Genomic DNA, 13,212 nt, shown 5'->3' on the forward strand with positions numbered 1-13,212 from the left:
ATCAACAATTGCAAAAATAAAGGCTGCGTAAGGACTTAAATAGGAACGGTGTAAAAATGGTGAAACTTTCAGCTACTTACGTCACTCAAATATAAATGAAATCCCCGTCAATGAATCAGATTATTAAAATATATAAATGAAAATACCTGATGATTTTCACTGTTTCTTCAACGCACACAAATTTATAATCCATTTCCGGGGTCGCCGTTGTAGAGTCTCGATTCACATACAAGAGTTTTGAATCACACGTAGAATAACTTGAATAAAAGTTTATTTTTCTCTCATATATACTTCAACGTTTATATCTCGGAATCCCAGATTCTTGACACAAGTTAGTCCATCTGCACAAATCTAGTCATTTTACATTTTTACATCTGAGACTCATGAAAGACAAGAACTTTTAAATGCTTCTAGATTTGTTGAGTAATTGAACTTATTTAATTCTCATAACACATTTGTAGTAAATTGGTTTGTTTACTTCTCAGAATAAACTGGTTTTAGACATTTTCCCCACCTTTCCATTATTTTCCCCTTGATTACCGCTCTTTTTTCCTTTCCTTCCTTCTTCTGTCGAGTTTCTCTCCTTCCTTTTCGCTTCGTCGAACCAGATTTGGAATTGGTGCATTTTTATGCCAGGGCACTAACGGATGCGTAATACAACCACAAGAAATATTCAAGGAGTCTCAAAGACTTTCACTATGACATAAGACTGCAATACTAATCGAAGTTGAAAATAATCGAAACTTTTGCTCTCTCTCTCCGAAACTTGCAAATGAATTTCTGTCTCCGAGAAATCCTTTCATTAGAGGACATTCAGAGGATTAAAGCTTTCGTCCGTTATCAGCGAATGTCCGCTAAATGCGAGAGCAATTTTTCATCTACATCCGTGTTCCAGGGATAGTAGGCAATGCGCTGAATCTTCTATATCGAAATTCATTAATGTAAATCCTCAATGTTCATTAATGAGGAATGACCACGAACAGAGATGTTGCAAGTATATAAACTTAATTTTGCATTTCAACAAACTTAATAAGATGTACTTTTCCAACAGGTGATATAGAAACAACGCCCGAATACGATCCTTGGACGATGACGACTACAAAAGTGATAACAACAACTACTAAAAGACCTCCCTTGATGCCGTCACAGACACCCTTTACACCTACACAACCCTATCCATCTATTCCAGAAACGACAACGACAAGTACTTGGATACCTAAAAGAAGACGGCCTACGAGGCCATCCTCATCACCATGTCCAAATAGTCCAGAAACTTCAAGTGTCAGGACACGTCCAGAAAGGCCGTCTACACAACCACCTTCTCCACGCTGGCCAGAAACGACAACGAGAAGTACCAGTTTCCCCCTTACCCATCCTTCTCTGATACCAAGCATTTACTCCAGCAGATTGAAATTCTTCAAGCCTTTCCATTTCGCGACGGATTACGCAAGAATATACGGAACCCGAGAGTACTCGAGCGTTATCTCAAAGGCTGTGCAGTGGCTCCTAAATGCACGTGACAAATATGGCGATTGGGGAAGAGACACTCCAAGAATACTGATCGCCTTGTCCCTGGTCAGCAATAGCTTTATATCTGGTATACACGAGTACGATCTCACGGCGAAACATTTCCAAGTTCTTCTCGGGCTGAACTTATTAAGGTGAGTATTCATCCACTTTTGATAAATTTAAGGCAGCGATTTTAAATCTTTTTTATACCTCTTCAGTAATGGTCTCAATTTCAAACTGTATGCGGATCGAATGCACTATCCGAAAGTAGCTGAAGGGAAAACCCACTTCCCTCCAAAAAAAAAAAGGAAGTTTGTTTTATTTTATTCTTTAATTCAGTTTTGAGATTGGCATCTGCAACAGATTATTTCAAACATATTGATAGCTAAATACTAAGTTTCAGACTGACATTTATTTCAAACAGTTATAATGTGTTGAACAAATGCCTTGAAATAAACAAATTTCGAAAGCTTTCCAAGTGGGACAAAACTTAAAAATAAATAATGATAATCTCTTCTCTTTCTTTGCTTCATTAAATATTTCTTTGACGAGACCTTACAATTTAAAATTTTATCTGGAAGGAAACGGACTTTAGCATAAAATACCAAACCATAGTACATTACTTCAATTTACATTATCTCTTTTAAACCTTTTTTATTTAAACATTTCATTAAAATTTTATTTGAAGTTTCGTTGAACTAATCTATTCTATCAATAAAATTTCTTTCTCGCTGCTCTCGAGTAAAAATGTACTGTCAAGGTCGAGCCGATGTCTTTTGTATTCGGTGACAGAAATCTACTGCCAAGCCCACAACCTACATGCTGGAAATTCGGATACACTAGACCTGAGAAACACCATAATTTCAAAACTGCACCTAATGTTCTAATAAGAGCGTGCTTTAAACTTTATTGTTGGCTGGACAGCCTAACCTTAAACCCATGCACACGGCTAGCTTTCATTTCTAACTTAAATTTCTCTTAAATATGTTAGCTTGCATTTAAAGGCCTTATTCATAGTATACAAATTTAATTCTTACACCTATGTAAGCTTCATTTTACTTTCACAAACATATTTAAGATTACTTTTATATTTATAATGCAAAATATTATATATACTACATAAATGAAATATTTACAATACATTAAATTAGGAAATTCAGCTTGCGTTTTACATCAAAATACATAAGTTGCTCAAGATTTATTTATATTTTCATTAACATTTCCTCGCATCCTCTTTGACTAAAACACAGTTCTTGTTTCTAAACTAAATTAGAATGAATATGAATAATTGCAATTTTACTTCCGAGTTTCTTGCTACATAAACAACTGAAATGGCTTCACTTGAGGCAAAATTCAGAAACAGAACAACAACTCTTCCACTTTTGCACACAAAATAAAACTGAATCTCAGTGAACAGAAATTAAATTCCCATTTATCTTTTTGTTTTTCTGTACTCCTTCATTCGCTTATTCACGAACTCCTGCCAAGTGGGGTAGACGTTTGCTTATTTACTCGGATTCTTCGGGGCTGAGTCTCCTCCTCTATCAGGGCTTTAATTATCTTGGGGTCATCTTGACTCTCGGCATCTTCCCTAGATGTAGATGTTGAGAGTACTTCGTGTCCTCTGGTGTCTTGCTGAGCCTTTCTGCAGGAATTCAAATTAACTGTAGGTGTAGATTTTCGCGGTCTGATATGCCCGTTGGAGGTTGTTCAGCTGGACATGTGTTGCGTAGAACCCTCGGTGTTGACTCCTCGCTGTACTTGGGCCCAGACAGTGCAACTACTTCTCAGGCTCTTAGTGTACGCTAAACATCCTTTGGTTGTTCGTGTGACTTACCGGATTCCTTTCTTTTTGGCTGCTTTCTTGGCAACTTGTTCCTTCTCAATTACGGTTGCGTGCTTATACCTTTTTAGCTGTTCATCCGTTTGTTGGTTTCCCGTCTTTTTCTACACGGAACGTTCACTTTGGAAGCCAGTTGTGCTCTACCACTCTTGCTGGCTCTGGTTTTTCTTGTTGCTACTGAAAAATATCTTATTGAATATTTGCATCTTCTATTCTATGTTTACCACTGTATGTTACCCTTTCTATCTTTTAAATAAACTACTGTTCCTCCAATTCTTTCAGTTACGTACGGCATTGAAACAGTCCACAAAATTTGGCTACCCTGTTTCCCCCACCACATAATAGTGAATGCTTTACCTTGAGCACTTTGACTTCCACCTTGTAATTCATCCCCCCCTTTTTCTGTCTTACTACAGCTTCTGGTTTTCCCTTGCCATATTCGAATTTTTCACTGCTTCGTTTAATATTTTTTATAGCTGCCATTTTAAACTCTGGAGCTCTCGTTTGCACACAGAATAATTAATCAGTAGTGTAACTAGCTAGACCTAGGAGGTGTTCTGCTGGAGGTGCTCCTGTCGTGCCACGCTTAGCTCTGCTCAAGACATTATTTACCCCAGGAGCGGAGTTTGTCAAGGTTCAGGTCATAGCCAGAACGCCGGGAGATGCCTCCCAGTCGATCAATGTGTGAACCACCCTGGCTGTAATTAACATCGTTATTTAACTTACACGTACGGCACGACCTGACATATGCACTAGTAGGGGAAATGAGAGTTCCAGCTCGGGATCTTAGGGACCTGGAGTTGAGGGAGCTCCCGAAAAGGAAGGCTGAGTCGTGGGAGGGAGGCTTATCTGAAAATGGGGACAGGGAGCCTTATCAGAAAGCGGATGCGAGTAGAGTAGTTGCTACGTCATAGAAAAAAGATATGTGCTTAGATTATTTTCTTTTTAATTTGGTTTTATTATTTTTTAATTGGTGATTTAAGCATTGACTAGTTATATGATAATGTGTACTTATTTATATTGAATTCTTGAAAGCATATATCAAGTAGGTGTTTTAAGTGAATGATATAGTTCATTTCCTTAAACAGATATAAAATGAAATGTTTCCTTCACAGTATAACCTCTTAAGATAATTATTTTCTTACTTGTATTTATCCTATGACTGAATATCTGCAAAACTGCTACATGTCATAACAATTTAATAAGGGATTATATTTTACTGATTTATCGGAGGTGATTTCCCTTCGTTAATAAATTTTTATCCTTTGTATTTTTTTTTCGTATTCCAACTGTTTTCCTACGTATATGATGATTATGTCCTAGTTACCGTGAATGAGGATTATTTCTGAATTTAATGATTGAGTGATCCTATACACTCAGAATTTTACCTTATTTCTTAAATCTTCTGTTCATAATATCATATATACTTTCCATAATCTTCATTACATTACGCATTTTTATTCTTAAATTCATTTTGCACAGAGTTTTTTCAGACTTGTTAGGCAATACTTTTAACTTATTCGTTATATTTTATGAGTGTAATTACTAAAACACGCATTTTCGTGTATTATATTATTCAATGTTAGATGTAATTTTTAACTTTTTTCGTTCTTTCCAACGTTAGCGATCTTCAACATATTCTGCATTTTAACTTATTTCATACATTTTCTAATCATATAGATGACTTGTATTTAATTTTAGATGTAACATTTCTAGCTTGTTTTGTACATTTTAACCTGCACACTATTTAATATACTCAAATTTTTACCAGTTTATATTTTCACACTATACACATGACTTTTACTCGATTTCTCGCATACATTTTAACCTTCATGATTTCCAATATAGTCCTAATTTTAACATAATTCCTGCATTTTCATATCATATACCTGACGTTTATTTAATTTTATGTGTAAATTATAACTTTTCTATTTTTTAACGTTTTTAGTTTCCAACATACTCTGAGTTTTAACTAATTTGCTATATTTTAACACTATGTACATGACTTTTACTTCATTTCTCTTATACATTTTAACCTTCATAATTTCCAATATAGTCCTAATTTTAACATAATTGCTATATTTTCACATGATATACCTGACTTATTTAATTCTAGATGTAAATTTTAATTCCTTTTCTATATTTTAACGTTTTTAGTTTTCCACATACTAAGAATTTTAACTAATTTTTTATATTTTCACATGACTTTCATTTAATTTGTAACGACTTTTATGTGTTTTAACCTTCCTAATTTCAAACAGGCTCTTAATTTTAGCTTAATACCTCTATTTTCTTACTATGTATATGAGCTTTATTTAATTTTAGATGTTATTTTTTAACTTGTTTCGTTCATTCTGAACCTTCGTAATTTTGAATTTTAAACTTTAATTTTAAACATTTTACTTTAATATTAAACTTGTTTATTACATTTTTCTACCATATACCTGACTTATTTAATTTTAGATGTAAAATTTAACTCCTTTTTTATTTTTTATCGTTTTTAGTTTCCAACATACTAAGAATGTTAACTAATTTGTTATATTTTCACATGACTTTCATTTAATTTGTAACGACTTTTATATGTTTTAACCTTCCTAATTTCAAACAGGCTCTTAATTTTAGCTTAATCCCTCTGTTTTCTTACTATGTATACGAGCTTTATTTAATTTTAGATATTATTTTTAACTTGTTTTGCACATTTTATACCTTCGTAATTTTTAAAGTACTCTAATTTTGAACTTGTTTATTACATTTTCCTACTATACGCATGAACTTTAGATAATTTTAGATGTCATTGTTATACTTTTCTGACACTGGGTTTCTTTCTACTTTCCAGCATAATCTAAAATTTAACTCTGTTTTACAATTTGTGATTGTGATTGGACTTTTTATTTTACTATTTCAGCTAAATTAACATGCTTAAATTTCTTAAACATAGAGATAGATTTTGATTAAGCATTTTATTTTACAACCTTTAACTCCTATTCATATCCAATTCGTTGAATAACCCTTACTTACTCCATATTTTATAATACTATTTTAATTTGCCAATTCTGCAATTTAACATTCGCCAGTACTCTTACCATGATTGAACCTACTATTTCACTTCATTATTAACTTCATTCGCATTTTCAAACTTTAACATTTCCTGCATATTCTGGTATTTCCTTTTAATTTTTAACACCCTTCATATCTAAATATATGTTTTTAAGCTCTTCAGTGTTACCAATGTTCAGTTTTGAATCTTGATTCTCATGAAGCTAGTTTGATAGATTCCGAATTTTTAGAATGAATGAAATCTCAACTTTCATCCATAATTTTAGAACCATATTTATTCTTTCATGTACTCATACAAAATTCTTTCTTATTATTTTGAAAGCTCAGTACCTTTTAATTCAGTAATTTGTACTAATTGACTGCATTCTACGTCACTTTAAATGTCTCGACTATGTTAAATTTTCACTTTATTACCTTTTCCTACACTAAGTACGGATATTTCTGCCTTCATGAACGACTTTCATGTGAAATTGACGAAATTTGACGTTACATGTATAAAAGAAATTTCTAAGGTAAACATTTCCAGTATTGAATAAGAGATGAACGACCATTGATTTTACTCATTGGTTACCATTTCATCTCTTGAAAGTTTGTTTTATTGATATGCATTTATTTTCTAACGCATAATGTTAACAAATTCTTTTTTTTTTTTACTTAGTTCAGTTCCAACTTAATTTACTAGACAATTTCATACATAGACTATTTTTTAATTTCTTAGAACAAAATGTTCTTTTCGCAAATGTCAGTTTGCTATATTGTCAATGAATTTATTTACCAGTTTATTTTCTTATGGATGAAATTCTGTGAAGTACCTTTACACAATATATATCATTACCAATATACGTATATTTACAGAAGGAACCACAGAGAGAAAGAGTAAGAGACATTTTACCCAAATCTCCACTATAATTTCGAATATTTTAACCTTCTTCATCACAAATATAGAAATTTCTTCGTACAATACTCATCATATCAGTTAAATATTTCTTACTAATACACATTTAATGAGGAATATCCCCTATTCAATACAAAATTACACCCAAATATGTGTTACGTTTTCTTATAAAAGTACATGTATGTTTGCATTATAGGAACTTTCTATCCATTTTCGAGAACTGTAAATTGCTAAATATTGCTAATTATACAAAATTGCTAAATTATACAAAACTTTGCAGAAACGAATAATTTCAACTGTGGATCTTCTCTCGAGGGTGTGAGTATGACTCCTGAGACGTGGTATGATTTCATGAAAAAATTACCAAACTTTAATTTCAAGTATTCGGAAGCATCCTTCATAGCCAATAATCAATTGGTGGTATTTTCTGCAAACGCGCAATGTGTTCTTCAAGAAATTTTTGAAAGTCCCTACGGTGGTTTCCGTCTCGTAGCAGATTGTTTGAATTAGAGTCATATCAAACCGATAAACTTTTAGATTTATACAGTGAAATAACACAAACTATCCAAACTACCCTATTTCAACATGTGGTTACCGCATGAGATAAGAAAACGGCAATCAAAATGCCAGTTGGAACATTTAACTAGCGAGCAATGCATGCAAAAAGTTAACAATATTACTTACGAGGAGTACTTAACCAGTCTCAACGAGGTGTTTATCTGTGAGGGATGTGCGGTCAATCATCCAAGTCAACGTCGCCACCCCTGTATAATGAAGACAACTCGGGAAAAAGCTATGAATAATACTGACAAAGCTATATTGTCAATGAACTTTAAAAGACTTGCTCAAAAACTTTATAAGGACACTTGCTGTTGTATTTATGATAATGAAGACTTTTTAAAGAATATTTCATTGTCACCTTTACGTGATCAAATAGCAAATTTGTAAGAAAAAAAATTTTATTAAGTATGTATTTTAATAAAAAATGTTTTATTTATATTGAAATGTATCTTTACTTAGCTGTCAACTGTTTATTATTATGTTTTAAATGAATATTTCTTTACCTTAATCTTACCTCTTAAGTCTTTATAAGTTATAAGAATACGCTTTTTTACCGTATACTGCTTATAAAAAATATGTTACTCAGGTTTTATATTAATGCATTGCAAGATTTTACATTTCATTTAAGTGTTGGTAAAGTTTTACTGTTCCTAATGAATGGGATTTTCGTAGTGTGTACGTGGATATTTAATTGCATTTATCTTAATAATGCTTGGGAATAATTTGATAATATGTCGCATAAATATACTTTTCTTTTCAAAATCTTAATTGAAAGTTAATTAAAATTAGTTAATTAGTATTAAAATGTTAATTGTACTACAGAATGATTCATGACTTTTCTGTTTGTACTGACGAGGGTAGATAAAGTGAACTTCAGGTTTTTCCCACTGATAGTAAATCTGGAGCTGATAAAAATCTGTTAAGACTCATGTTTAGGTAAATATATTGCTTTCTATCACACATTTTCTAAACATTTGTTGGGAATTCTGGGTAAATAACTTAAATTCGGTAAAAGTTATATCCTCATTTGGGTAAAACCTTAAATATTCTATAGTGAAAAATGCTTATTACATATTTAGTTCTTAATATTAAGAAAATAGTTCTAAGATATTTATTCTGTATTGTGGAAATACTGCAGGAAAAGTTAAATTATTTATATGGTCTTTGGAGTTTTTCTCTCAGAAAGAGGTAATATTTAGCAATTTACAGTTCTCGAAAATGGATAGAAAGTTCCTATAATGCAAACATACATGTGCTTTTATAAGAAAACGTAACACTTATTTGGGTGTAATTTTGTATTGAATAGGGGATATTCCTCATTAAATGTGTATTAGTAAGAAATATTTAACTGATATGATGAGTATTGTGCGAAGAAATTTCTATATTTGTGATGAAGAAGGTTAAAATATTCGAAATTATAGTGGAGAATTGGGTAAAATGTCTCTTACTCTTTCTCTGTGGTTCCTTCTCTCTGTGGTTCCTTCTGTAAATATACGTATATTGGTAATGATATATGTTGTGTAAAGTACCTCACAGGATTTTGTTCATAAGAAAATAAATTGGTAAATAAATTAAGGCAAACTGACATTTGCGAAAAGAACATTTTGTTCTAAGAAATTAAAAAATAGTCTATGTATGAAATTGTCTAGTAAATTAAGTTGGAGCTGAACTAAGTAAAAAAAAAAAGAATTTGTTAACATTATGCGTTAGAAAATAAATGCATATCAATAAAACAAACTTTCAAGAGATGAAATGGTAACCAATGAGTAAAATCAATGGTCGTTCATCTCTTATTCAATACTGGAAATGTTTACCTTAGAAATTTCTTTTATACATGTAACGTCAAATTTCATCAATTTCACATGAAAGTCGTTCATGAAGGCAGAAATATCCGTACTTAGTGTAGGAAAAGGTAATAAAGTGAAAATTTAAGATAGTCGAGACATTTAAAGTGACGTAGAATGTATTCAATTGGTACAAATTACTGAATTAAAAGGTACTGAGCTTTCAAAATAATAAGAAAGAATTTTATATGAGTACATGAAAGAATAAATATGGTTCTAAAATTATGGATGAAAGTTGAGATTTCATTCATTCTAAAAATTCGGAATCTATCAAACTAGCTTCATGAGAATCAAGATTCAAAACTGAACATTGGTAACACTGCAGAGCTTAAAAACATATATTTAGATATGAAGGGTGTTAAAAATTAAAAGGAAATACCAGAATATGCAGGAAATGTTAAAGTTTGAAAATGCGAATGAAGTTAATAATGAAGTGAAATAGTAGGATCAATCATGGTAAGAGTACTGGCGAATGTTAAATTGCAGAATTGGCAAATTAAAATAGTACTATAAAATATGGAGTAAGTAAGGGTTATTCAACGAATTGGATATGAATAGGAGTTAGAGGTTGTAAAATAAAATGCTTAATCAAAATCTATCTCTATGTTTAAGAAATTTAAGCATGTTAATTTAGCTGAAATAGTAAAATAAAAAGTCCAATCACAATCACAAATTGTAAAACAGAGTTAAATTTTAGAGTATGTTGGAAACTAGAAAGAAACCCAGTGTCTGAAAAGTATAACAATGACATCTAAAATTATCTAAAGTTCATGCGTATAGTAGGAAAATGTAATAAACAAGTTCAAAATTAGAGTACTTTAAAAATTACGAAGGTATAAAATGTGCAAAACAAGTTAAAAATAATATCTAAAATTTAAATAAAGCTCGTATTAAGAAAATAGAGGAATTAAGCTAAAATTAAGAGCCTGTTTGAAATTAGGAAGGTTAAAACATATAAAAGTCGTTTCAAATTAAATGAAAGTCATGTGAAAATATAACAAATTAGTTAACATTCTTAGTACAGTAGAAGTCCATTAGTCCGGCATCCAACAGTCCGGAATGCCCGATAGTCCGGCATCGCTCCGGAAAATTGTAAAAATTTTGGTTTTCTCCAAAAGTGTGTCTTTAAAGCAAATAAAACCGCTCGAGAGCTATTCGGAAGTTTTCGGGGTAGTTCGAGATCATCCGGAAGCGCTCGGTATTGTTCGGAAACAATTAGCGGCCGGCTAGTCTCAGCTGTCACAACAAATTCACGTGCAGTGCAGCTCCGTTAATCAATCACGAAGCGTCTTCGCCATTTTTTTGTGCGTTGTTGTTTTGTGTCCTTTCACATCGCAGTAAACGTAACTTTTGAAACTGTTTATAAAAAAAGTGATTTTCGTTCTAACTGTACAGTGACTATGTTTTCAAAACCTAAGCCTTCGAGTTCAAAAGGAGAGAAACGAAAACACGTAACACTGACTCTCAATCAGAAACTAGAAATCATCAAACGGCTAGAAAAAGGCGAGATTAGAAATGTTTTAATGAATGAGTTTAATATTGGCTCATCAACTATTTATGACATTAAAAAACAAAAAGATGAACTAATGAAGTTTGCTTCTCAATCGGTAACAACTGAAAAATTGGCTTCTAGGCAAACATTAAAAAAACCAAAACTTGAAGATGAGGTAGAGGAGTGGCTTTTAATCGACGAGAATGAGCCTGTTGAACAAGAACTAACCGATGAGGACATTATCAACATTGTAGTAAACCCTCAGCCTACTCAAAATCTTGAAGAAAATGACTCAGATGCCGAAACGGAAGAAAAGGAAAAAATCAGCTGGGCAGAAGCTGCAGAATCACTAAATAAGTTTATCTCTTTTGCCGAGGCTAGTACTAGCTACAGTGCTTCAGAAATTATTGATTTCCATATAATTAGAAATAAATTTTATACTAAACGCCAAAAGTCAAGAAAACAAAAAGACATTCGTGACTTTTTTAAATCTAAGTGAAATATGTTTTACAGTACGTGTACATACATTATATGAAATGTAAAATAAACTTTGTTGTATGTATTTGCATACTGTATTTTTAGTTTAATTATTAACCTAATTGTTCTTATAATTACCGCCCGATAGACCGGAATTTTCGGTAGTCCGGCACCGAGCCGGTCCCGAACGTGCCGGATTATCGGACTTCTACTGTATGTTGGAAACTAAAAACGATAAAAAATAGAAAAGGAGTTAAATTTTATATCTAAAATTAAATCAGGTAGTATGCGGAAAACTAAAAACGTTAAAATATAGAAAAGGAATTAAAATTTACATCTAGAATTAAATAAGTCAGGTATATCATGTGAAAATATAGCAATTATGTTAAAATTAGGACTATATTGGAAATTATGAAGGTTAAAATGTATAAGAGAAATGAAGTAAAAGTCATGTACGTAGTGTGAAAATATAGCAAATTAGTTAAAACTCAGAGTATGTTGGAAACTAAAAACGTTAAAAAATAGAAAATAAGTTATAATTTACACATAAAATTAAATAAACGTCAGGTATATGATATGAAAATGCAGGAATTATGTTAAAATTAGAACTATATTGGAAATCATGAAGGTTAAAATGTATGCGAGAAATCGAGTAAAAGTCATGTATATAGTGTGAAAATATAAACTGGAAAAAATTTGAGTATATTAAATAGTGTGAAGGTTAAAATGTACAAAACAAGCTAGAAATGTTACATCTAAAATTAAATACAAGTCATCTATATGATTAGAAAATGTATGAAATAAGTTAAAATGCAGAATATGTTGAAGATCGCTAACGTTGGAAAGAACGAAAAAAGTTAATAATTACATCTAACATTGAATAATATAATACACGAAAATGCGTGTTTTAGTAATTACACTCATAAAATATAATGAATAAGTTAAAAGTATTGCCTAACAAGTCTGAAAAAACTCTGTGTAAAATGAATTTAAGAATAAAAATGCGTAATGTAATGAAGATTATGGAAAGTATATATGATATTATGAACAGAAGATTTAAGAAATAAGGTAAAATTCTGAGTGTATAGGATCACTCAATCATTAAATTCAAAAATAATCCTCATTCACGGTAACTAGGAGATAATCATCATATACGTAGGAAAACAGTTGGAATACGAAGAAAAAACACAAAGGATAAAAATTTATTAACGAAGGGAAATCACCTCCGATAAATCAGTAAAATATAATCTCTTATTAAATTGTTATGACATGTAGCAGTTTTGCAGATATTCAGTCATAGGATAAATACAAGTAAGAAAATAATTATCTTAAGAGGTTATACTGTGAAGGAAACATTTCATTTTATATCTGTTTAAGGAAATGAACTATATCATTCACTTAAAACACCTACTTGATATATGCTTTCAAGAATTCAATATAAATAAGTACACATTATCATATAGTCAATGCTTAAATCACCAAATTAAAAGGAAAATAATCTAAGCACATATCTTTTTTCTATGACGTAGCAACT

The 13,212-nt window shown here is 31.4% G+C and overlaps 1 protein-coding gene across 2 annotated transcripts in view; it reads left to right on the forward strand.

Annotated features, from left to right (window-relative positions):
• LOC118203696 (uncharacterized protein CG3556-like) overlaps nucleotides 1–13,212 on the forward strand; it is a 149,735-nt gene that overhangs the window by 63,030 nt on the left and 73,493 nt on the right. For both annotated transcript variants that reach the window (XM_085823885.1, XM_085823884.1), the window contains exon 4: nucleotides 1,052–1,661. In XM_085823885.1, coding sequence (XP_085680011.1) covers nucleotides 1,052–1,661 — 610 coding nt within the window. The remainder of the gene's footprint in view (nucleotides 1–1,051; nucleotides 1,662–13,212) is intronic.

Source organism: Stegodyphus dumicola, chromosome 9 (assembly GCF_044657685.1).
Source record: "Stegodyphus dumicola isolate Sdum_Otavi_A_Nest chromosome 9, ASM4465768v1".
NCBI classification, from domain to species: domain Eukaryota; kingdom Metazoa; phylum Arthropoda; class Arachnida; order Araneae; family Eresidae; genus Stegodyphus; species Stegodyphus dumicola.